Source organism: Dipodomys spectabilis, unplaced genomic scaffold, assembly GCF_019054845.1.
Source record: "Dipodomys spectabilis isolate Male_0828 unplaced genomic scaffold, ASM1905484v1 ptg000197l, whole genome shotgun sequence".
Classification (NCBI taxonomy): Eukaryota; Metazoa; Chordata; class Mammalia; order Rodentia; family Heteromyidae; genus Dipodomys; species Dipodomys spectabilis.
The window spans coordinates 12,020,500-12,047,030 of NW_024870874.1; the positions used below are offsets into that span (position 1 = coordinate 12,020,500).

Below are 26,531 nucleotides of genomic sequence, written 5' to 3' on the forward strand. Positions count from 1 at the left end.
ACTATAAATATCAGACAATCACCATTAGGCAGATTAGTGCACTGTAACGACAAGGAAACCCTAATTTTAACACACCATATAGTATGCATAACAAATGGGTAGGTTGTAAAATTTTATTTAAAAAAAATCTACTAAAATCAGTTATGTGTTCCAATAAATTTGACATTGGGACCATTAATCTTTCAATAAAAATGTAATACCTCACCTGATATTTGACAAAATTCTTGAGAAATTACCCAAACAAAAATTATTTATATAGTGTATACCTTTGCCAACGTATTTTTCTCTATGGTTGGTATTTCTGAGTACCTCAAGTTTTACAAACTGTAAAATAAAAGCATTTATTTCCATACTATTAAAATAATGTTTTGCTAACATTTTTAATCAAACACTGGAAGTAATCATATTGGCTATGAAGCAGGAAACTATTCCCAAACCTGCAAAACTCCAATTAAATAACTTTTCAGAATACCAAAAATATATTTCAACTTTTTGCCAAAAGGGGCCTGCCACATTTGCTATAGCATAAAAAATAACCTCAATTACAGGTATGTGAGGGCTCCTATGATTTCAGCCTACAAATACCACTGCTGAAACATGACGGGCATTATGATTAAGAAGAGTGTACCAGTCTTCTCCATTAGTATTTTTGTAGTGATTTTATGCAGAGAATATTGCTAAAATTTGAAAAACTGCTGTGTAGTGATACCTAGAGAACTGTGCAATGTATCAGCTTCAACATTCATATGTAGCATTGTGTTCAAAATGACGGGGCTAAAGAAATTGAAGTTTACATCACCTTAAAAAGAATGTAGTGCTATACTAGATTTTAATAAGAAAATTTAGGTACAGAAAAAGGAGGGTATGAAAATAGTGTTTTCCTTCTGGCATTATAACTAAATTACATTAAGGTTTATTGTCAGTCTCACATATAATATTTAAACTCCTCTGTTGATGGAATGAAAAATATTCACAATAAGTGAGCATTCTGGTGTAAACTTGCAACAATAACAGGGAGTAGATTATGACAAACCTTTACAGATTAAATGAGGTATTGCACAGATTAATTAAAAAAAAGCAAAAAGGCAACAAAAATATACAGCAAATTGGTAGAACATTTACATGATAATTTTACAGAATCCATAGACAGAAAGTAGTGTTTAGTATTTCACCGTAAAAATATATATATGTATGTATATATATATATATATATATAATATATATATAGATCAGTCTTCCCATTCATCATCATCCTCAAAATCTTCTTCATCATCTTCTTCATCATCCTCATCTGGAAGAAAATTACCAAGACAAATAATTAATGCATATTTATTGCGGGGTGCTGGCAGCTCACACCTGTATTCCTAGCTACTTAAGAGGTTGAAATTTGAGGAAAGTGGTTCAAAGCTAGCTTAGGAAAATTTATAAGACTCTTTAAGTAATTACTCAAAAACTATACTTTTTGAGCTGAGGCTCAAGTAGTAAAGTGCTAGCCTTGGAAAAGCTAAGGACAGTGCCCATGTTCTGAGTTCAAGGTTCAGGTTGCTGGCCAGAGATTCTATCATATTTTTTGTTATAGAACAAATAGACTATTCTTAGGGGCAGCAATTTGGTTAAATATGTCCCACAGCAGAGAAAATAGTAACAAAGATAGTCATAAAAAAATAAAAGAAAAAGAGAACTTCAAATAATCAATTTTATTCTGGGTGTTAGTGGTTCATGCCTATCATTCTAGTTATTCAGGAGGCGAGATCTGAAAATGAGGACTGAAAGGAACCCTGGGCAAACAAGTACACAAAATTCCAATTAACCAGCAAAAAGCTAGGCTTGGAGATGTGGTTACATTGGAAGAGTGCCAGTTGTGAACGGAAGCTGTGTTACAGCATGAGGCTAGGAGTTCAAGATCTAAGGCTGGTGTGAGTGCGCACACGCATGCCATGCGTGCGTCCCTCATACCTGAGGAGTGAATGGCTTTGCTCCTCTTCTGCATCACTTCCATCAAGGCACCCACAATTCCTGAAGTGGGTGCAGGCGTTGGTGGCGTAGACTCTTGGCCATCAGACACCTTGAACAAGAAAATTAGCAAAGCTCAACTATACATCCTTAGCAAAGAATCTTTGTCATCAAAATACTGTCTTTTTAGAATAACAGGAGAAAATTAAAAAGAAAGCAAATGTGCAAGCCTAAAACAGGATTAAATTAAGAAAAAAACAACTGCTATCTTAGAAGAATTATTGAGATCTGATTTCCTTTATTTCATAATATGTTAAGTCATCGATACATTTGCAAAACAAGTTATACAGAAATATCTTTCCTGAAAAATATTTGCTCTTATGGCTGGACTACTTCTATTCATTCTAGTCTCTAAGGTATTAGCATGGTAAACCTTGAAACTACTTTATTGCAGAATTTTATAAACACATATACATATAAACATATGCTATCTGGTCTTTTAAAAAAGTTTCTCATCTCTATTATTAAAGTATGTATTGTTTCAAATGACCATCTTGTCCAATTCAGAGAATTCAGAATTATCAGCTTTTACTCTCAAGAATTCTATTAGTGCTGGGTGTTGGCAGCTTACACCTGTAACCCTAGCTACTTGGAGGCTGAGAAATTGGAGGCTCATGGTTTGAAGCCAGACTGGGAAGAAAATCCTATTCATCTCCAATTAACCAGCAAAAATGTCCAATGGAGCTATGTTTCAAGTGATAGAACACCAGTACAGCAAGTATGAAGGCTTCAGTTTAAATTCCAGTAACAGGAAAAAGAAAAAGAATTCTATTAGAACTCTGAATTTTCTGGAGTCTGGTGTTTTTACTACTCTAAATTTTAGAATACAGAAACTGTAGATTGTCTACACCTTGATACAGAAATGTGGGTTACACATCTACAGGCTTTTATCTAAACTGCTGTGTGATGGTTCACATGTAAAATAACCAGCTACTAAGGAGTGTGGTTTCAGGTTAGCACCAGCAAGACTCAGCATGTAGTAAGATTCTAATTCAAAGGCCAGGCCAGGTTGTACATCTCTGTTCATTATAGCTACAGGAGAGGTATATGTAGGAGGCTAACAGTCTAAGGCTAACCCAGGAAAAAGTGCTAGACTTCTACAAAAAAAGAACGAAGTAAAAAGGGCTCAAGGTATAATTTAGGTGACAAAGTATCTGCCTACCAAGTGCTACAAGCAGAGTCCAAAAACCCCAGTACCACCACCAAAACAAAAAGCCAGAAAGAAACAAAACTGAACTAAAATTCGGCGTATCATTGTTTATATAAAAAAAAGTCTACAAGGTTGAAACAAAGATAAATAGAGTAAGGTAAAAAGATAAATTCAAAACATGTCTTTCTTCAGTGAAAAAAAAAAAAGACCTTAGAATCCAATGATGTTAAATGATCTCAAGATCATTTACAGGCATCTTACTTACAGATTTCAGTTGAATGCCCTGCCGTATCTGGTCTAAGAGTGCATCCCTCCCGGAGCAGGACACCGGTCGGCTGTTCTGCCCCACCTTCTTCAGCTGAGCGCCCTCTCTAATTTGATCTAAAAGAGCTGCTTTGTTTCCTGCGGGAGATGGTACTTGATGGTCCCCATCAGGAGGGAGGCCAGGGGGCGGTGGTGGACCGGGTGGAGGCGGAGGCGGAGGTGGTGGGGGTGGTGCCACTGATGCTGACACTGACACTGTCATGGGTGGAGGTGGTGGTGGAGGCCCTGAAGGTGCTGAAGAAGGAAGAGCTGGAGGTGGAGGAGGGTACATCCTGTTTGGTGGGGGTGGAGGGACCCCCACACCAGGCCTGGACGGAGGCGGTGGTGGAGGTGCAGCTGTGGGAGCTCTTGACGGTGGTGGGGGAGGAGCACCTCTTCCACGAGCAGGAGGAGGAGGAGGCCCTGAGCTGTGTGGAGGGGGTGGAGGGGGTGGAGGGCCTCCTCTTGATGGTGGTGGTGGTGGTGGTGCTGAAAACAAGAAAAAAAAAGAAGATCATATTTCCCCCCCCCATAAACAACATATTAATAAGACAACTCACGTTAATATATATGATACAAAAATACCGAAAGTTTCACATTTGCATTTTTACTTTACAAACATTTGAGCAGAGGGTATCTTCTAATTTTATTCATTTTTTTCTGTTTTGTCGGACCTGGGGCTTGAACTCAGGGCCTGGGCGCTGTCCCTGAGCTTCTCTGTGCTCAAAGCTTGTGCTGTACCACTTAAGCCACAGTGCTACTTCTGGCTTTTTCTGTGTAGTTTATTGGCAATGTCTTATAGAGTTTCCTGCCTGGGCTGGCTTTGAATTGCTCCTCAGATCTCAGCCTCTAAGTAGCTAGGATTACAGTATTTCACCAGGAACTGGTGAAATAAAAAATAAAAACATAGCACTTTTTATTTTAAAATGTACACCTGGGAAGGTGGCTCAGTGGTAGAGTGCTTGCCTTGCATGCATAAGGCCCTGGGTTTGATTCCTCAACACCACATAAACAGAAAAAGCCAGAAGTGGCACTGTGGCTCAGCTGAAGAGCTGAGGGACAGTGCCCAGGCCCAGAATTCAAGCCCCAAGACCGACAAAAAAAAAAAAAAAAAAAAAGTAAACCTTCATTATGTAATTTACATGTTAATTTTTATCTTATAATACAATGTCTAGCAATGGTATTAAGGAAGGTTGTTCTATTTACTTGGGAAATCTGAACTGATTATTAACAAATTGAGACATTTATAAGCTAAAGTTATTAATAAAAATAACTTTTATCCCAATAATATTTCAATTATTATTCTGTGTAAAGAAAAATTTATTAGATAAATCCTAAAGTACAGAAACATCAAAATATATCAGAGAATACAATATTTAAGTATTAAATTGTATTTTATCATTTATGATTTTATCAACATTCACAAGTAACATACTTCATTATTTCTCTATTCATTTAAAGACTGACAGAAAAACAAACTATTTTATGAGAAATTTTGTAATCTAATAGCTATTTGTGTCTACCTATATGAAGTGTAGTCTGATACTAAGAATATTCCTAGTCACCTACTCAGTTGTAAGTACCCACCTTAATTTTAAACAATGAGTAGATGCCTACTTCTAAAGTGAATATAATGATAGTTTAGATTTCATTTGGACAAATTATGGACATACTACAAAATTTATAACCAAACATAATCAGGAACACTAACTGAAACATACAGAAAGACACAAACTCACATGGTTATTGTCTCTAGTCATATACATTTTCAAATTGCTACTAATATATGGCTGGAAGTAGCAGGTAGGACATCACAATAGGGCATTCCTATGATTTATGCTCAAGGTATATACTACAGCTCTGTCTGAGTGTTAAACCTAAAGTTCATTCAGTTTTTCCTTTTTCTTTTTTGTGGAGAAAAGAAAGACCCTATTTTGGGACTGTGTTTCTTCTTTTTTTTGTAACAGGGCTGCTTCCTATTATAACTTAGTTTATACTAAAAGACGTATATCCTAACTAGTGGAAGCTTTAATCATTTAAAAAATAACCCAAAACAGGCTGGGAAGGTGGCTCCAGGGTAAAATGCTTGCCTTGCAACCATGAGGCCCTGGGTTTGATTCCTCAGCACTACATAAGCAGAAAAAGCCCGAAGTGGTGCTATGTATGGTTCAAGTGGTAGAGCACTAGCCTTGAGCTGAAGAGCTGAGGGCCAGCACCCAGGACCAGAGTTCAGCCCCATGATGGACAAAATCAACAACAACAACAACAACCACCACCACCACCAAACAGAATGTAATCATTGGATTGGATCATTGGTTGGATTTTATTATTCCAGGCGCTCCTTGTGTTGAGAGTTTGTGTGGAGAAGTCTGCAGCGACTCTAATTTTCTTTCCATTATAATATAGCTCCTTCTTTAATTTTGTGACAGTTTGTTCCTTGCTATTCATGTCTAATGTTTTCACTATGATGTGTCTAGAAGTGTTTCTTCTTGGACCCAGTGTACTGAGGGTTCTACATGCTTCTGTTAAGCAGGTAAGGTTTTCTCTTCTAAGAGTGGGGAAGGGTTCTAAGAGTGGGGAAGGAAGTGGAGCTGTGGCTCAAGTGGCAGAGTGATTGCCTTGAGCTGAAAAGCTGAGGGACTGCACCCAGGCGCAGAGTTCAAGCCCCATTACCAACAAAGATAAATAAACAGGGGGGTAAGGGGAAGATGGGAAGGGATAGGAAGGGGAAACAAAGGAGAAGGCGACAATGCTTGATAAGAAATGTACTCATTATCTTGCCCATGTAATTGTAACCCCTCTGAACGGTATTTTCACAATAAAAAAACAAACAAACAAACAAATCTTCAGAAAAGAGTGGGGAAGTTCTCAGCTATTATTTCACTGAATAGATTTTCGATGCCTCTTAAATTCTTCCCCCTCATCTAGCCCAAGGTTTACACAGATTTAATTTCTTAACTGAGTCTGCCAATTCCTGGACTTCTCTTTGGTAGGTTCTCAATGTTTTTTCCATACTTTTGAGTTTTTATTCTAGCTACTCTGTTTTATCCTCGACTTCTGAAGTTCTATTTTCCATGTTACTTATTCTGTTAACTATAGATTCCACTGTTGTCTGCACTGTGGAATCTGAACCTTTTACAGTTCCCAGCTCACTTCTCATAGAATCCGTGTCATCTTTTAATGCAGTGTACAGCATGGCTATTTTCTCTATAAATCTTTCTGGGAGTCTTGGATTTTCTTTGTCATCTCTTCTTTATCCTCTTGAAGTTATTTCTGCATCTCCCCTTTTATTTTATTGACCAATTCTGTCATCGTTTCTTTAATGGTTCTTTTGTCTTCCATCTCTTCATTCTCATTGGAGTCCTTCCCTGGAGTGTTACTGGCTATTTGATTTGGTTTGTTGTCTTGATTGCTCATGAATCTTGTAATCTTTTGTTGTGATTTAGGCAGGGTTCAGAAATGGTCAGGGCCATGGTCGTGGCTTGATCTGTTTACTCCTGACAAATGGCAGCCCTCACTTGCCTTGGTTCACATAGAGTAACCTAGCCCACACTGGGTCCCCAGGCCAGCAAACACCTGTGCGTGTGCTTAGCCCCAAACTAGTTGGAGGGAGCTCAATCAGATCTGCAGCAGGGATCGGAAAGGTTAGACTTGGGTCTGAGATGGATGTGCACTGGGCTGTTCCCTGCTGCCTGGGTGCTAGGCCGCTCCTGATGCCAAGATTAGTTTTGTTTTAAAGCTGTCCTCACACTTGCTAAAAGCATAGTACTTTTCTAATGCATTTTCAACCAAATTGCAAGTAAGGTAGAAAATGGTATAGGTGTATAGTACTATGCACATTCCTGAATAAGAAACTACAAAGTTTGTATTTCAAATGGTAATAGTATCTATCTACATTGGCACTTATTTTTGTTGGCCATGGGGCTTGAACTCTTGGCCCCGGGTGCTGTCCCTGAGCTCTTCAGCTCAAGCCAAGCGTTCTACCACTTAAGACACAGTGCCACTTCCTGTTTCCTGGTGGTTTATTAGAGCTAAGAACCTCACAGGGACTTTCCTGCTTGGGCTGGCTTTGAATTGCGATCCTCAGATCTCAGCCTCCTGAGTAGTTAGGATTACAGGCGTGAGGCACTGGTGCCTGGCTAAATAACCAATTATTTCCCATGGTTCCACTAAGAACTTTTAAATTAAAGCTCTTTTGAAAATGCATTCAATTTATATACTGGGATCCAGGTACACTTCTTTAAAGTCTAAAAATCACTGCTCAAGAATAGGGGAGGGCTGGGAAGGTGGCTCAGTGGTAGAGTGCTTGCCTTGCATGCCCAAGGCCCTGGGTTCAATTCCTCAGCACCACATAAGCAAAAAGAAAAAAGCTGGAAGTGGTGCTGTGGCTCAAGTGGTAGAGCGCTAGCCTTGAGCTGAAGAGCTGAGGGACAGCGCCCAGGCCCAGAGTTCAAGCCCCACGACCAGACCACACCCCCCCCCCCTCCGCCAAAAAAAAAGAGTAGGGGAGTCTTCATTTATAATGAACAAACTGACATCCAGTTTTAGTGCAGTACAAACCCATCACTTCTATTTTCATGAAAAGTGATTAATTTCTTTAAACGAACAAAAACTCCTTAACAATATTCACTATTTATAGACTGTATTATCTCAACAGACGAGAAAGATGGCAGTTAGATTTACATGCCCAAAAATATCTTTCAAGACAGTATAAATAAGTACAAGAAGTTCTGATACAGATTTTCAAAACTCTAAGTTACCATGAAGACCACAATTTTTCATTTTTTTATTTTTATTATTTATTTTTTATTGTGAGAATACCGTACAGAGGAGTTACAATTCCATGGGCAAGATAATGAGTACATTTCTTATCAAGTATTGTTGCCTCCTCTTTGTTTCCCCTTCCCATCCCTTCCCATACTCTCCCTATAGCTCCCACCAAAGTTGTAAGATTCGTTTTTCGATATAACAACTTGTACATCTCATTGTTGCAATGGGTCCACCTGTAACCCTAGTTAAACGATTTGTTTTTGCCCTACACCTCCACAAATTATACCAACATCAAATACAGTGAAAACAGGGGTTATACCGTGGGGGAGGGACATACAAAGCAACATAGAAATCACCTTATAAATATGTTAGAAACAATTGCATCAAAGAAAAAAAAAAACATTTGACTACTTATCTTGGGGTTCATTCCCCTATATCAAGTTATCTGACCTTTTCTGTTTGACTCAGACATATACTAATTATTGCAAATAAGGGAAACCATGGGACCTATGTTTCTTTGGGCCTGGCTTACTTCACTTAATATAATTTTTTCCAAGTCTTTCCATTTCCTAACAAATGGGGCAATGTCGTTTATTTTGATGGAGGCATAGAATTCCATTGTGTATATATACCACATTTTCTTGATCCATTCATCTACTGAGGGGCATCTGGGTTGGTTCCATATCTTAGCTATGGTAAATAATGCTGCAATAAACACAGTTGTGGAATACAATGGAAAGCATGAAATAAAACTTACCACAAAAGAAAATTGTTCCTTTTATCAAAAAAATTAAAGGAAAAATAAAATTTATATTAAAAAATCCCTTATCTTGAAGTATTATACAAAAAAGGTTGATATACTTAAAAATAGCCACGCATTCATCAACAATAATATTAAGAGTACGGTAAGACTGCTAGGGCCCATGGCACATATCCTCCATTTTAGCACTCAGGAGACAAAGGCAGGAGGATCACAACGTTTAGTTCAGTGTGAGGCACTAAGTCTGAGGTCAGCCTGGGCTTTACAGTGAGATCCTATCTCCTCAAAAAATTACTTAAAACAAATAAATACAGAATCATAGAATTCAGGAACAACTGATCCCATGTACTTTCATGAAGGTAAAACAAGCAAAAAAAATTATTTAATAAAAATTTAAGTTTATGGAAATGCTGACAAGTCCCTGAGTAAACATTTATAAAATGTTGTGCTTATTTTTGTTAATTGTCTTCTCTCATCCAAGTTAATATAAAAATGTAAATTCTGTACAGGTTATAGAAAAAAATGCCAAATATGAAAAGCAACCACAAAATAATAAGTATAATTAGTAGTAATTAAAACAACAGGTTATTTCTGGCCAGGAAGGGTTGTTACATAAAGCTAGAAAATTCCAGTAAGTTTCTAGATAAAGTACTAAACTCTGAATAATACAGAAATATTCTTTTAATTTTTAAGTGTATCCTAACCATTAGTTTGAGATTAGAGCTGAAAATTTCACTGCCACTATATACAGAGGCAGAATATATAAACTACATTTTCTGAAAAATCAACACAGCACAGCATGCATCATATAAAGCACATACTCAATCTTCCATATACATACCACTCCACTGTGGTGGACCTATAGAACACATACTATGAGTTAATGAACTTTAAACAACTATACAAACCAAATCACAAGTCTAGCTGTTTTATCAATCATGACTACAGGCTTTATAAAATAAGTATCAAGAGATTTCCTTCAGTCAGTTTTACAAGATGTATTTTCAAGACAACTTAATTAGCTTCTCTTCTTTTATATTTATGAATATTAAATTATGTTTCACTCACAAAAATTTTAATAAATTGTTCATCTTTTTATTATTCCATTAAAAATCCATCTTACATAAAACCATTCTTTTTTAAAACAAGTTCTGCATTGAAATTCAAGTTACTGAATATAATAAATTCTGTTTTTATATTCTGTTCTCAAAGTATGTTTTTCAATGTCTAAGATTTCTTATTTTAGAGAAACTAAATTAAGAAAAACCTGCCTGTTTTTAAAACACGTAAAATAAGAAACAGTTTAATAAATGCTTTTAAAAACTCAATTTAGTTGATATTCTTCATTATTGGTTACAGCCATGAAGGTGAGAATGCAGAGGCACAGATGGCAATAAGGTCAAGAGTTACTTGTAAATGTTCAAAATCACTGGTATGGTGTGCACAGGTGATGAGAGTGGGAAAAAAATTAGCTCTGAGAGATACATTATGGTTCTCTAAGACCATAATGGTTTTCCATCATCTCAGCATGCCAGTAATGTATTAAAAAGAATGGTGCGAAGTAAGGAGGGTGGTTCATGCCTGTCCTAGCTACTCAGGATGCAGAGATTAGAGGATCATAGCTTGAAGCCAGCTTGGGCAGGAAAGATTGTGAGATTCCTAGGTTCAAAAAGATGGTAGTGGAGCTGTGGCTCAACCGGCAGAGCGCTAGCCTTGAGCAAAAAAGCTCAGGGGCAGTGCCTGGAATGTAAGCCTGAAGACAGGCTCAAAAGAGAAATAATGTTATGCTGTGCCTACAATGTGTTGTTTAAAATCCACAGTTTGGAAATGGAGCATCATGCTAGTGGAAGAAACACTTGTTTCCACAACTGCAATATGACCTTGCACTGGACTGTAAGACTTCTAAGAAGATAAACTGTCTAAATATCCTGAGACTAGTTTAGGAATAATAATGTTTACTAAATATGTAAACGAATGATTCATAATCAAAACATCAGCAGGGAAAAACAAAAAGGTAAATATATACATTAAAATGAAAAATTTAAGAACACATTATCTGACGATTTTGCTGTTACACTGTAATGGGTATTTAAAAAGAAAATTAGTCCTGAAAGATCAAGGTAGCAAAGGGATGACTTTCATGCTGAAAATTTTATTTTATTTGCCTTGTGCTGTCATACTTGTTAAGACACATTAAAACATGAGGTGATTTAAGTGAAATTTCATATCTTAAAAGACAGTGAAATTTTTGTACTCTCAACCAAAAGAAAATTTTAACTTATTAAAAAGAGTTTGTATTTCAAAATTAGTAAAAAAGTTTACCTTGTTTGTATTATGAAAACGTTGATATTAGTGATTACAAAGTGATTATATTTAAATTATTATTACTGAATTATAATAACTTTAATGGCTTCTGTTTCATTAGGCAAAATATATAGGCAATTATAACTTTTTAGAATAGCTAGGAGATTTTTACATAGATTTTCACAAATTTAATATGAAAAAATAATAAAAGCAATAAATAAACCTTGTCAAGTTTTAAAATTTTATCAGAATAATACAAGATATAATATGCTGGGCAAAATTAGTTGTCCATAATTTCAAGCATTCTGCAAAGGGAGGGGTACACATGAATGTACACACACACACACACACCCTGCTAACACACACACACACACACACACACACCCTGCTATGAAACATCTCAGGAGCTCAGATGTACATAAATCAGTAATATCACTTTCCTAATATACACAAAGCCCAGAGTTTAATCTGAGGGGCTCTCCTTTCCCAAAAAAGGAGCTAATCTCAGAAAATTCAGAGGGGAAAAATAAAGATATGAAAGTGACTAATCAGAATAAGTTACCTTGCCTTCGGAGTTCATTTTTAACAGCTTCAACACCTCCTGTTTTCTCAATAAAGTCATAGATAACTTTTGATGTTTCTCTGTCTTTAAGTTGGGCCTCTGAGATTCCACACATATCGAAAAGATTCTTTAGCTCTGGATCCAAATTATTTAGCTACAACAGATAAAATAACTGCTAACTATAAAAAATTGGTTATAATTTCAATCATGACATTTAATACTCATCGGTGTCCTTATGAAATGATTTTGTTTATAAATTTTTTAAACGTTTCCTTTAAATGGAAATAATAAATATTTCTATAAAGAACCTGAACAAATAAGAACTAAAGAGACTTTCTATTTTATTTCATGTTTGCCTGTCTTTACAAATAGAGTTTTTAATTTAGATTTCTAGTAACCCATTCACAACTCTGATATACCTACTCTGCCTTTATAAGATTTGTTTATCATGAATAAACACATGGAAAAAAATCAATTTGGAAATGTGAGGACAAAGACTTCCTTAAATCCCTCCTTGTCCAGTAGGTAACACAAAGTGGTATAAAATGTTTTTAGAATTATCATTATATTATATAACCACAAGTTTTGCTGATACAAATCACAAATGATGTTTTTAAAGTAGTTCCATCTCTAAAATGAACAGCAAAAAATTGGGCTAGCTCTATGTCTGAAGGGGTTGGACACTAGCTGGGCAAGCAAGCTAAAAGAGCTAGAGGCTCTCAGTACAAAAAAAGAAAAAGGAAAAAAAAAGTAAGACTATTGAAATTCCAATTTTTTTGTTTGTTTGTTAGCTGGTTTTCTTTGCCTGTTGTTTTACTTAGCTTGCTCTCATAATACTACAAAATAAAATGTTGTGGGGGGAAGGACAGGGGATTGGTACCAGAGTTTGAACTCAGAGCCTCATGGTTTTTGAGCCTGTTTGCTTGATTAGTACTCTTTATCACTTGTACTCTACCTCCAGGCCATTTTTTCACTGGTTATTTTAGAAATGGAGTCTCATGGACTTTTCTGCCTGGGCTAGTTTCAAACTATGACCCTCCAGATCTCAGTCTCCTAAGTAGCTAGGGTTATAGGTATAAACCACTGGTACCTCGCCTAAAATAACAAATTACTAAAATGACAAAAAAAAAAATAAACAGAAAAGCTCTAACTAATTATATACCTGATTATTCCCAATTTAATTATACTATTTTCACATAATCTGGATGTACTCCGTTGAAGTTAGTTATAAGAAAAAAAACACTTCTTAAGCTATCAAAACACAGTATTTAACCTACTCACTATAAAGTTTAGACAATAGCAAAGAGAGAACAATATTGTATTTTCAAATATCAGTAGTATATACACGTAAACACAAAGCACATTCACATAAACATCAGAATCCAAAAAATGGTAATAAAAATCTAAAGGAAACCATACTATCCTTCCAAAATTTAGTAATAATGAATAGTACTTGAAAAGATACTTACATCAAAGCCTGTATTTGGATCCCAACCAACATGTCCAATGTGCCTAGAATAGAAAAATAAAATTCATACAGGATCTTTAAAACCTAATATCACAGGCTTTGTTTTACCTTTAGCCAGTCTATTTTACCTTAAGACAATACTTTTTGATAATGCAATTTTCAAATACTACTTTTATATCATAGTGATATATAATGTTCAACAACTTGGTGGATAAATAACTTTCTTTTTTGATGCATGAAAAAGTAAGCCATAAAATCTATAGAACAAGTTGGGCATGGGGGCACATGCTTACAATTCTAGCACTAGGAAGCTGGGATAGTACAATCAAGAATTTGAGGCAGCCTGGACTACATGGCTAGATTTTGTTTCAAAAAGATTAAAAGATTCACAGAACATCTACTGAGCAAACAAACACAAAAAAACCCCAAACAAACACAAGTCCAACAAAGTCCATAGTTTTCAAAAAGTAATGAATATATACAATGCTACAAAAGAAAACAAAAATTTCTAACAGGTTAAAAAAATGAGCGAAATGATAAATCAAAAGTGAAGGCCAGACACAGTGGTAAATGTAACCCTAGCTACTTGAGAGGCTCAAGAGATAAAAGCAACATGATGAGAAGTATAGTAAGACCTGTTCAAATAATAAAAGAACAAGAGAACTATCTTACTGAAAATTGCTTGGAGTTCCAATATCAGCCTTGGTTAATCTCTTCTTTTTAGCTTTTCCTTTCTTCTTTTCTTTGGTATGTGAGATGTTGTTGACTTGTGGACCATAAAATCTATTTGTTGTTATTTCTGGATTTTTTATGTCAACTGTAGCCATGGGTAGATTGGGACCTACAAGTAAGACCAAAATGGTATGAAGGGATCTAATTTAATAAAACAGTAATTTACAATCAAACTGTATAATTTATATAGCTGTGTAATTTATAGAGAATCATATTACTATAAACTGAAGCTTATAGTTTTACAGTAATGTATTACCTAAATTTCTAATGCCTATAAATTTTAAATGCCTTAGCATATATGAATTATTTAAAACAAAATTAATATTTTTTAAAAAATTAAGCCTCATGAATATGAATGTCAACATACTTAATTGGTTTGATCACTTAAATTTTGAAAATAATAGCCTATTATCAAAATAATACTCATTGGTAAATGGGATATGTAACACTTAAGGAAAATAGATCTACTTTGCTTTATTAACTTTTAACAAAGAAATCTAGGGGGCTGGGAAGGTGGCTCAGTGGTAGAGCGCTTGCTTTGCAGGCATGAGGCCCTGAGTTCGATTCCTCAGCACCATATAAGCAGAAAAAAAAGCCGGAAGTGGTGATGTGGCTCAAGTGGTAGAGCGCTACTTGAGCTGAAGAGCTGAGGGACAGCGCCTAGGCCCAGAGTTCAGGCCTACTACCGTACCACCCCCCCCCCCCCAAAAACAAAAAAACAAAAAAAACAAAAAAAGAAATCTAGTCTTCTTTGTTATAACTTTATCAGTCTACAAGTAAAAAACTGCTATTACTATTTTTTTCCAAAGCTGACAGATTTATGTCCAATAATATCTTCCTCTTAAGTACATATCAAGAAGCATGCAACTCAGAAACTTAAAATAGAAAAAACAAACACACTCAGCCAATGCAAAGATAATTGTAAATATATTTCAGGCACCTTCAAATATTATCAGTAGAATCTTCAGGAATGATTCTAAATGCTGTAACATACAGCTTGTCTTATAATTCACAAAAATATTCTTGCGCTGGGCGCTGGTGGCTCAAGCCTGTAATCCTAGCTACTCAGGAGGCTGAGATCTAAGGATCACACCCAGGCAGGAAAGTATGTGAGACTCTTATCTCCAATAAACCACTAGAAAACCGGAAGTGGTGCTGTGGCTCAAGCGGTAGAGCACTCGCCTTGAGCTGAAGAGCGCAAGGACATGCCCAAGCCCAGAGTTCAAGCCCCATGACCAACTTAAAAAAAAAAATTTCTTTCTGCTAAAGTCAAGACTGAATACAAAATAGGCAATTAAAGATTCCTTACAAATTGTACTAAGGTCATTACATGCTCCTTAAGCATCCTATTTTAACATGCAAATTTCACACAATCTCACTTCATAATATTCTAAGATTATTGCACTAATAACAAGCTTCAAATTATATATAAATATAACTACATATTAAAGAAAAGTTAACACAGGAAGGCTGAGGAGACTGGCATGTGGATTTTGAGACAGCTCCCTGGCTCAATTGGACTCGTTATACCTAAACTTTATGCTATTGACATGTATTATGTTCAATATCTGCTTTCCTTGTGGGAATCTGGGATCATGATATGTACTAGGCAGACAATCCCTATGAAAATCCTGGGCATGGTTTGAAACCCTACTTATCTGTTTTAAAAGTGAGTGTAGAAAAAGACGGTCATGTCTATAAGGCACAGTCATCTTAAACTTAAGACAAAATTTGGTAATAAAGATACAAGTCATCTCCAGTTGTCTCATTTTATTCTCTTTATGAAATTAAATTCATTCTGAGAATATCATCTAAGTAAATATATGAGAGAGGGCTGCTTTCCTCTTTTATCTAAAAATAGTCAAATAATAAATTAAGAACAAATGTTATAGGAAAAGAGTTTTGAATATTCTTGTAAGTAACACATCTTTCTAGTTAATTTTATACCTAAAAGAACAAATTTAAGTTTCCCTTTAATTTCATTAGAAGCATACAACTTTACCAAGATAACATAGTTGAAAAATAGGTGAAGAGCAGTAACAGGAATAGAAGTAACCAATGAAGGTAAAAACAAACCATTGGAAAGAAAAATGTGACCAATACAGAAATTAGGAGTTAGGAAGGAAGAAACAAAGCTGAATTTAAGAATATATGTGTAACTGCTATGTAAAATGTGTTACTAATACTTATAATATGAAAACATCTGATAAACCTAAAATCTAAATGAAGAGCTGAGACACTGTGAACATGGTAAAGATATGTGCTACCACCTAGTGGCAATGCCCAATATGAAATAATGTAATCCTGCTCAAAAATAGTGGTCTCCACTGATGAGAGAGCAAGAGTAAGAAAAATGAATTCAAATCTGTATTAACAAGTATTTACTTCACTTTTTAAGGTGCGTGTAATCCAGAAATGTAATGTTTATATATATTTCATAAATAAAATATTGGCAATATCTACTGTATAATGTTGATCTTTAACAACATAATAAAAAATATTATTTAAAGGAAAAAGGCCTGAGACAATAGCACCCAATGATTAAACTATAAAGCTACAGAATAAAAACAAATGCAATCTGAGGAAGATACTACATTTGATTATGAGTGACTGTCCCAGTTGCATTCCCTTTTAAAATAAAGGTCCCTGGAGCAATGTAGGGTCAGGGACCCCACTCAAATGTGATGAGACCCAAGGAGCCTCTCCAGAGAAAAGAATATAAGCAAAACTTATCACATAGCTTCAGAAAGGCCATAGAGATCCAGAATGACAGGTCAAGGATCCTACAGGTCAGAGATGCTATTCTTTGCATCTGGCATTCAACACCCCAATAAAGAACTAAGTGAATCTGTCATACTGAAGGTGTTCAATACTAAATCAAAGAGGTTATATGCAGCTGCAAATAAACACACCTTGTAAACACACGTTCCTTTTTAAAGGGGCTGCACATAAAAATAGAACAAATGTGAAATATTTTGAAATAAAAAGATACCTTAGATATCTTAAGATAAACAAGTATGGAAGATAAAATGTAATGCCTGTAGAAAAGATTTTATTTTTAAATTGTCAACTCCATACATCTGTAGTATGAAGGGGATGCACTGTGATATTTCATGCATGTACACAGTGCACTTACAACAAACTCATTCCTTCAACCTATTCCCATTCTTCATCTTCACTGCTTCAGACACTGAGTGAATTTTAAGAATAAAATGTAGTTTCTAAAATTGTCCAATTTGTAAATTTAAAGGAAGTGTCAGTCACCTTCATCTTATGTATTTTTTTCCTTCATGCGGAAAAACACCAAAACAAAACCATGTTTCATAAATCTCACCCAACATTCATTAATTTTAAGCAAGGACATAATAAAACATAGTACTGTAATATCAGGTTCTAAATACTAGGTACATATTACAAGAACAAAACCACAATTTAAAATCTTTTTGGTTGATACTTATAAAAAGCTTACCATTTGGAGGTTCTCGCCTTTTCTCTGTTAGAAAATAAATTGGAATATTATTAGGCTTAAGAACACAACCTCAACAAAAAACTAAATTCACTTACACTGTTTCATTCCCATTGACAAACAGGTTTAGGTTAAGGAAGATATTTCTGAGAATTGACATTTAATAAGATTCTAAATATCAAGTGGGGAAAGGCCCAATGACCTAAGGAAGGTACAAAACCAGGTAAGGAATGGACTAGAGTGAACCAAGAGAATGAGTAGTGCAAGGAGAGAAGTGAGAAGAATTCAGACATTTTATAAGAGCCCACTATCCATGTATTCTGTATATCACTGGGTTCCAACAGAGAAAACAGACTGTTTTGCTCAAATACATTGTCTGAAGGCTGTTCTGACATTAACTTAAGGGGATAGCATGAAGTCAGAATTGGAAGGCAAAACTTAGGGAGTCCTTAGCATACAGAGAGTGTCAGGACAGGCAAATACTAAAAAGTTATATTCAATTAAATAGGAGAAAGAAACTAATTTGCATTTATGTTTTTACATACCAGGTTTGTTCAGAGCAAAAAAAAAAAAAAACCTAGCTCAGCTTTAAGAAACTTCAAAAGGGGCTGGGAAGGTGGCTCAGTGGTAGAGCGCTTGGCTTGCATGCATGAGGCCCTGGGTTCCATTCCTCAGCACCACATAAGCAAAAAGAAAAAAGTCAGAAGTGATGCTGTGGCAAGTGGTAGAGGGCTAGCCTTGAGCTGAAGAGCTGAGGGACAGCGCCCAGGCCCAGAGGTCAGGCCCCACCACTGGATCTCCCCCCCGCAAAAAAAGAAAGAAACTTCAAAAGTATTCAAGGAATTATAAACAAATGTAATTTCCACATTAAAAAAAAATTTCTGAAATGTAGAAGATCCATATATAACAAATGTAATTTTAGTTTATAAATAATCACAAGTCAATAGAATCTCTTTAGTGAACAAATAAAAATAGGAACTCAAACTTATGATGAAATAATTTTGTCAAACATTTAAAGTAAGTCCTTTCTATGTCCAAGAAAGTCAATCTTCAATTTCTAAGGGTCTGCTATCTCTTCATACAAAAAAGCAGCAGTATTTCTTAAATCAGTGGGTGAACAAAGTAAATGACTATAAAAGTTCAGAATGTATCTGAGGAACAATTATTTAACTTGAGCTAAGTAATTCTTGCTTGAGCCATTCACATGAAAGTGAGAATAACTGAGTTGAACACACAATGATAGCTAATGCTATGAGGTATTTGTTAGGCTCATTACTGGAACAGTATTAAGGATGGTTTAGTATCAGTCATAGTTAAACTACATATGTGCTAATGTGTCCAACAGTAACTTATTTTAAAAAGAAATAATTAGATGGCTATATAGTGAGGAAAAGAACTAAGAATGAAGAGCTACCTAGCAGTAATTCAACTGCCTCCCTAATACCATGTTCTTTGTGCTATTGAAATACTGCCTAAAAGTGTGCGAACTACCATTACACATGAGAATTCCTGTGCTAGGTTAAAGGCATTCTAACTCATATACCAGCTTCAAAATCAATTTTGCACTCAAGGCTAGCATTCTACCAAATGAGTTACAGCTCTACTTTTAGTTTTCTGATAGTTAATTGGAGACAAGAGTCTCCAACAGTCTCAAAAGGTTTCCTATCTGGGCTGGCTTTGAACCCAGATCCTCAGATATTAGTCCCTTGACTAGCAAGGGGCTAATAATTACAGGCATGAACCAACAGCATCTAACATCAATTATTTTTTTAAAAGTATTTTTGACTCATTTTATCACATATTCTGACTTTCTTCCAGAAAGCTCTTGGTCCAGCACCATTGAAACAGTGACTGAACCATGACTCCTAATGTTGAGGTTTAGAAATAGTATTAAAAACTTTCCTATTATTGAGTCAAATGGTTCTTGGCTCCAAAAAGTAGTAGGTCCTAATAATTCTCCTATTTACCCATAATAAGTGGAACACACTAAGATGGCAGTAGTGAGGTAACAATTTGATTTATTTTTACCTCCCCCTCACTAAAACTCACTAAAAAACAATAAAGACCCATAAAATGGGATTCCTGCTTTTACAGAGCAACTTCCAGATTCCCTGCATTCCCAGTGATCTTTCAGCTGTACAAAAAGGCTTTGTAATACATGAGGTAACGATTTTAGAGTTGATCAACTTTCCTAATCACTCTTCTGTACTAGATCAAGGCCTGCTAGCTTTGTCAAACAATAGCTCTATGGCAGTTTATTTAAATTCAATATGAGCCTAAATTTTTTTCTATGTATTAATGTCCTCTTCTGTACTAAATTAGGTTCCTTGTGGTTTTACAATATGCAACTCTAAGGACAAATGAGAAACAAGGTGATGGCTGTAGATCTTGTTTATATTTCTACTTAATTGCTTGCCTAAAATGTTTACAAAAATGAAAAAATTTGTCACAAACAGTGACATAAACAGTGCAAATTTAGAAGTCAGCATACATGGAATTTTACCAACAAAAATGGTTACTGGAATAAGTTCTATAGTAATGTTAAAACAAAATACGGTCTTAATAAAAAAAAAAATGTCTTTTGAGGTAAGGATCATCAAACATCTTTTAGGAAAGGGAGGGCTATCCAGTAAATATTTTAGGGTTTGAGGTCTCTGTCATAACTACATTAACTATTGACCATGTCAAAACAGTAGTCACAGACAATATGTCAATGAGTATAGCTGAGCTTCAATAAAATTTTATGTACAATAACAGCCAATGAGCCACATCTCTTTTTCCCAAGCTGAGTATGCTGGCTCATTTTATGTACCAAAAAAAAAGAAAAAGAAGAAGAAAAAAATAGAAGAGTTTACCAGACTTCCTTTGTCGCCGGCCCAAGAGGTCTGTAACTGCTTTTCGAAATTTTTTTGCTTCTTCTTCATTGGCAAAATTAAGAGCAACTTGACAAGTCTAAAATATTTTCAGTAAAAAGGGCAACAATAAAATGCATGAATTTAGCTTTATGTTGCAAAAGTGATCATGATAAACAAAGTACATTTCTAAAGGAGAAAGGTTAATTTTCCTGGCAAACAAGAAATTATTTTATGATCTGATTAACAAGAAGGGGAATGCTTAGAAAATGTAAAGTAGAAGATAATTATTAGAAAAGCCGTTTAACGTAGCAGAAAATCAATAAACTGAATACTTTATCTTTCAAAAAAAAGCAGTAAACTGAGTCTGATCTTTCAATAGGATTCTATAAGTAATTCAGATTAGAAAGGGCAAGCAATGTAAAAAATTAAACAAGAAAAATGACTTACATCTCCAGCAAAGGTATGAAAATATCCTCTAGGACTATTATACACAAAATTATTGTATAGTTCCTGTTCCCACAATAGTTTCCCATCCTAGAAAGAAGTAAATAAAATCAAATAAGAGCTTCCAAAACAAACAAAAAACCAGCCAAAAACTCTAGGAGTGACACAAAGCAGGCATCTCATATTAAGGGAATTGTTTATATTAATAAAAACAAGCATGTATTTTATATGTGTGTTTAGCATATAAAATCACATAATTTAATGCTTTTATTAAAGTACCTAATTATGAGTGGTCACCCATGATTATATCCAGTTGATGGAAAAATACAATTATTGCAAATAAAATAATGCAAAATTCTACCTAAATCCAACACATAAGATGTAAAATACATTATACACATAGTAGGCTCCCGATAATGGGATTCCTTTATTGTTAGTAGAATTGTATGATATTCTATTTCTAAATAGTGGTTCTTGTTGGTGATGACAAATATTATTAAAGCACTTCTTCGGAACTATGGATATACTCCTATCTCCTAGAATCACTGCTATATAGTAAGCCAGAAAGTGACAATAGCATGCCATGTCTCTCAGCTGTCTTGAGATATTCAGAAGGACATGCTGAGAAGCACCCATTTATAAAGTATAATAACATATCTCATTTAATCCTCATAAAAAACTTTTGTAATAGACCCCAATGATTATCCTATTTAACCACTAAAGAAGTGGGCAACTGTAAATAAGTTTGACTATAACTTAGCTGGTCTCATTAATGCCCAGTTCAATGCCAGTTTTAATTTAATTAATTTCTTTAGGTGCTGGACCTGGGGCTTGTCCTTGAGCTTTTTTGTTTTACTCAAGGCCAGTGCTCACTTTTGGCTTTTTCTGAGTAGCTAATTGGAGATAAGAACCTCAAAGACCGGCACCACACCTGTTTTAATATTTTGTAAGTAAATCCAACTATGTTTATTGTCATATACAAATGTTAACCATGGGAGGCTTATCTAGAAAAAAATTTTAAGACATAATGGAGCATTCTAGGTGATAAATAGCTTACAAGGGGCATATATTCTGTGACAAGATAGGTTTATAATTGAGTGGGAATCATAAAGCTATAACAATCCAAATATATCTATAAAAATAGTATAAAGAAGAATAGGCAGGAAATACATTTTTAGATGGGACTGGGAAGGTGGAAATGAGCAGCAAATACATTCTTAGAGATAAACCTGGGCTCAAGCAAGTAACAGTACATATATAAAGTACAGACAATAGTCTTTTGATGTATCCTGAAAGGATGATATAAGCTTGTCTACAGTAAGCAAAATGAATAAAAGTACATTACTAGAAAAAAAAAGAAACTGGGAGAAAGTCCAAGATAGAAAAATGTAATTTAAAAAACATTATCTTTAATGCACAGTGCAGTGAAGAGAAAAAATACAGAATTACATTCTTTTTTTTTAGAATTATATTCTAAAACATCCCATGGATGTCCACTGGATCATATATATATGTATATGTATATATATATATATATATATAATTTTTCCTATAAAAATAGGATAAAATTTCCAAATTATCCCAATAAAACTTATAGCAATCACAACAATATGCCTTTAAATAGCTATCCAAAACTTGTAAGTTTATTCCAGAAATTTTCTACTCAATATTTTGGTTCTGTGGCTTACCACAATAACCAAAACTCCAGAAAGCAAAACTGTAGATGAGAAGACAATACAGTATTCTTATTTGGCCTTAGTAGATGTGCCTATTTTGTATACTTCAGTATCTAAAAGATATCATCATTCTCTTATTCATTTTAAATATCTCATATTATAACTATGACAGAAAACCTAATTAGATTGAGGTGAAATCAAAGTAAAACTCACTTTAATGTCAAATATTCTTAAAAAATAAGATCTCTGTGGATTGTCCTTAACAAGACAAGCAACACCGCTGCACTTCTTTGACCACATACAGTTCCGATCTGCTGCATATAACTGTACCACAGCTGAAGACATAGTCTGCAAAATAAAGTTTATAGCCATTAGCTTCAAAATAACCCCACTTACCCCCAATTCCATGCATCTGATACAGGACTACCCAGCTAAGGTGCTCCTAAACTACTGACTTCTACAAAGAAAAGACCATAGATGTTTATTATAATTTTAAGCCACTACTGGTTTAAATAACTTATGCAACAAAATTAACATTCATTGATGCAAGAATGAGTTAGGAAATATATAACCACCTGTAAATAACAATCCCACTTAATTGTTATTACTATGATAACTTTACTAACGCAACACTTAAAAAAGATAATTTTTGCAGTATCATACACCTAAGTGAGACAGCTAAAATTGCAGCCCAAACTGCAATCTGACTTCAGATCCTATATTCTATCCTCATAGTATACTATAATCTCATAAAGTGGATTTATCAGGAATGTAGTAGTAATAGTTAAGCAATGACATTAGGGAACTAAGTCAAAATTGAAAGCAAGTTCCTATTTAAACATTATAGAGATAGATCATAATGTTTCCTTTTTTCAAAATGATAAAAAAAAAAAACTGGGTGGGGGATTTTAAAAGTTTCACTGAGGATATTAAAAATTATTTGAGGGGGGAGTAGAGGGGGTGGAAAATGGGAAGGGATTGGAAGGGGAAACAAAGGAGGAGGCAACAATGCTTGATAAGAAATGTACTCATTACCTTGCCCATGTAATTGTAACCCTTCTGTACAGTATTTTCACAATAATATAAAAAAGGAATTTAATTAAAAAAAATTATTTGAAGGCCTAGAGACAGAGCTCAGATGGCAGAGCATGTGCCTAGTAAGTATAAATTTAAACCCTAATTCTGCTACAACAAATCAATATGACTGGTCTCCAAATACATAGTATGCCATTTAAAGGTACCCCTTTTCAGACTCAAAAATTTTAAAATCAGATAAGAAAATCTAAAGTAATGAAATTCATATACATTTTTGCCCTTTTATGTATATTGCTGTCAAAATGAAGTTCTAAAAAGAAAAGCAATTAAAAACCTATATACCAAAAACTTTCCTTAGTTTTTGATCAGAAACAAGAAGCAACACCTTGTATTCATATACTGTTTTGTAGAATGGGAACTTCTTTGTACAACTAGTTAAAGATAATAATTAAAAAATGTTAATAAACAAAGAAAAAATGAGTTATTTATATCTGAAATTCTATGATCAAAAATCTTTTGCACATGTTAAAACATTGTAAAACATATGCATGTAAAAGCAAAGAAACAAAAAACCTAAGCATTTACAATTAAAATTTACATGAACTTAAAACAAAAACTTAAAACATCTGATTGAGAAATACTCAATTATTCTGTAATTTTTCACATAGACATGCAATAGTATTATAAACATTCTAATACTAAAGAAAAGTAAATTTTCATATGCAATTTTTACAAACAGATTCTCAAACATTTGCTACTATCTTATAAAGTTTTTGTGTTGATTTCAATCCAAACACTGAGGCGCATGCTTATAATTCTAGTTACTCAGAAGGTTGAGATCTGAGATGCTAGTCCAAAGCCAGCAGTGCTAGAAAGTTGGTGAGATCCTTATCTCCAACCACCAAAAAGCAGGAAAGGAAGCTATGTCTCATGCCCAGGCCCTATGTTCAAGCCCCAGAACTGGCACACACACACAAAATGCATTGATTTCAATTGTGCCATATTTAAGCTGGTGAAGTCTGAACATGATCATAGCACTTTCTTAAACCTTTTTAATACAAAAAAATGCAAAAAGTGCTTGTATATATACACATATCATTTAATATCTAGATAATACAAAACAGTAACTACCCCTTGAACTCGACTGACAGTAACTTAATTAAGTTTTTATAAACATTCCTTCCATTCTTTTCAAGTACTAACAGCTAATCAGCACTGTTACTTCTTGGCTTTCATTACCAAGAAGATATTAATAAAAACAACCTAACAAGTGCTTCAGAAGGAAACCTCACTTCTTGAAAGCCCAATAATGTTAAGGATAAAATCTATTAGAAGGGAAAGTATGGCATCAAATTTTGTAGAAATTGGCCTGTCATATCTTATGTGCTCCAGATATTTCAGTTCTGAGTAACTAAAATAACAAATCCAGCCCCAGAACTTTGATTGTCAAGGGTAAAAAGGATGTATTCTGGGAAGGGAGTTCCCTCCCATTGACCTTAAGGAAGACCACTTTCACTTTTTTAGGGTTAACTCTGAAACAACCAGGTTGAAATGATAACTACTTTCTCTTCATGCTTCCCAGCACTTTTTTTTTTTTAAATCTGTGTTACCCCTATGTCACAGATATTATTCTAAAGTAGTTTTCTATTTGGCTTGTTAGACAAGACTATAAGTCCCTTAAGCCATTTTCATACATACATACATACATACATATATATATATATATATATATATATATATATATATACACACACTTCATTCCACCAATACTTCGTTCCTAAGTAAACAAATATCTATTCAATTAAAAGCTATATATGTTTTGACTTTGATAGCATGACAATGAATACAAGGAAGACGGTGATACTGGAATATATACCCTGATTATTTTGGAGGGGCAATATACCTGCAACTTATTTTCATTACTCAGGGAGGAAAAAAAGAATATACATGTACTTAGGGAGAGAGAAAACCAAAGTAAAATGTTCTAAACATGTGGCAAATTTACATAAAAGATATATCAGAACAAAGATGTAACTTCTCTGGACATTTAAATACCATTTAAATGGAAATATGTTTTGCTGTTGTTGTTGTTGCTGCTGCTGGTGGAGGCATTTGTTTTTGCTTTGGGTTTTTTTTTTCCTTCTGGGGGAAATGGGGGGAGGCGCAGAAAGGAGGGAGGATGTGTGAACAACTACAATTATGCTATTCAGTATATACTATGTGGAAAATTACCTATATAACTTGTGGGCAGGAATGAGAGGAGGAAACTAGGGGAAGGAAGGGGTGACATAGTCCAAAAAAAGGAATGTACTCATTACCTGACATATAAAATGGTAACCCCTCTTACAACACCTTAATCATAACAATAAAATTATTTTTAAAAGATATCCAAGAATTATTTGTATTTATAACTTTTCTGTAAGTATGAAATTGTTATAAAAATAAAAACTTAAAGAGCAAGTGAAACTCTGCCCCTTTCACAAGAGAATTCCAAAATAAAAAAAAACTGGCTTTCTTAGAACAATTACTACTCTACATATACTAGCCACTACTACAAAGACATCCAATAGAGAGAACAAATATTTCCCACCTCCTCCATGACAATTTTGTTAAAAGGAGTCCTATCTTAAGTAACGGTTTACTACAAACATGCAGAACTTCTATGGCTTAAATGCACCCTATATTTTTGCAACAATCATGCCATTTAAAGTCAAAAGAATGCTGGGTTCCAGTGGCTCAAACCTGTAACTTAGCTACCCAGGAGTCTGAGATCTGATCATCATGGTTCAGTGCCAGCCTGGGCAGGAAAGTCCATAAGACTCTAGTCTCCAATTAACCAACAGAAAACTGGAAATGGTGCAGTGATTCAAAGTGCTATCCTTGCAGCATTATTTACCATAGCTAAGATATGGAACCAACCCAGATGCCCCTCAGTAGATGAATGGATCAAGAAAATGTGGTATATATACACAATGGAATTCTATGCCTCCATC

At 34.7% G+C, this 26,531-nt stretch overlaps 1 protein-coding gene across 1 annotated transcript in view; it reads right to left on the bottom strand.

The window, feature by feature from the left end:
* Window positions 1-320: 320 nt before the first annotated feature.
* The window catches only part of Wasl (WASP like actin nucleation promoting factor), a 45,598-nt gene continuing 19,387 nt past the window's right edge, over window positions 321-26,531 (bottom strand). Inside the window, exons 2-11 of the mRNA XM_042695905.1 lie at window positions 22,717-22,851; window positions 20,831-20,917; window positions 20,384-20,480; window positions 17,532-17,555; window positions 14,003-14,171; window positions 13,332-13,374; window positions 11,863-12,016; window positions 3,429-3,955; window positions 1,957-2,065; window positions 321-1,291 (exon numbers count right to left, since the gene is read on the bottom strand). Of these exons, the coding sequence (XP_042551839.1) occupies window positions 1,230-1,291; window positions 1,957-2,065; window positions 3,429-3,955; window positions 11,863-12,016; window positions 13,332-13,374; window positions 14,003-14,171; window positions 17,532-17,555; window positions 20,384-20,480; window positions 20,831-20,917; window positions 22,717-22,851 (1,407 nt within the window). The 3' untranslated portion in view covers window positions 321-1,229. The remainder of the gene's footprint in view (window positions 1,292-1,956; window positions 2,066-3,428; window positions 3,956-11,862; window positions 12,017-13,331; window positions 13,375-14,002; window positions 14,172-17,531; window positions 17,556-20,383; window positions 20,481-20,830; window positions 20,918-22,716; window positions 22,852-26,531) is intronic.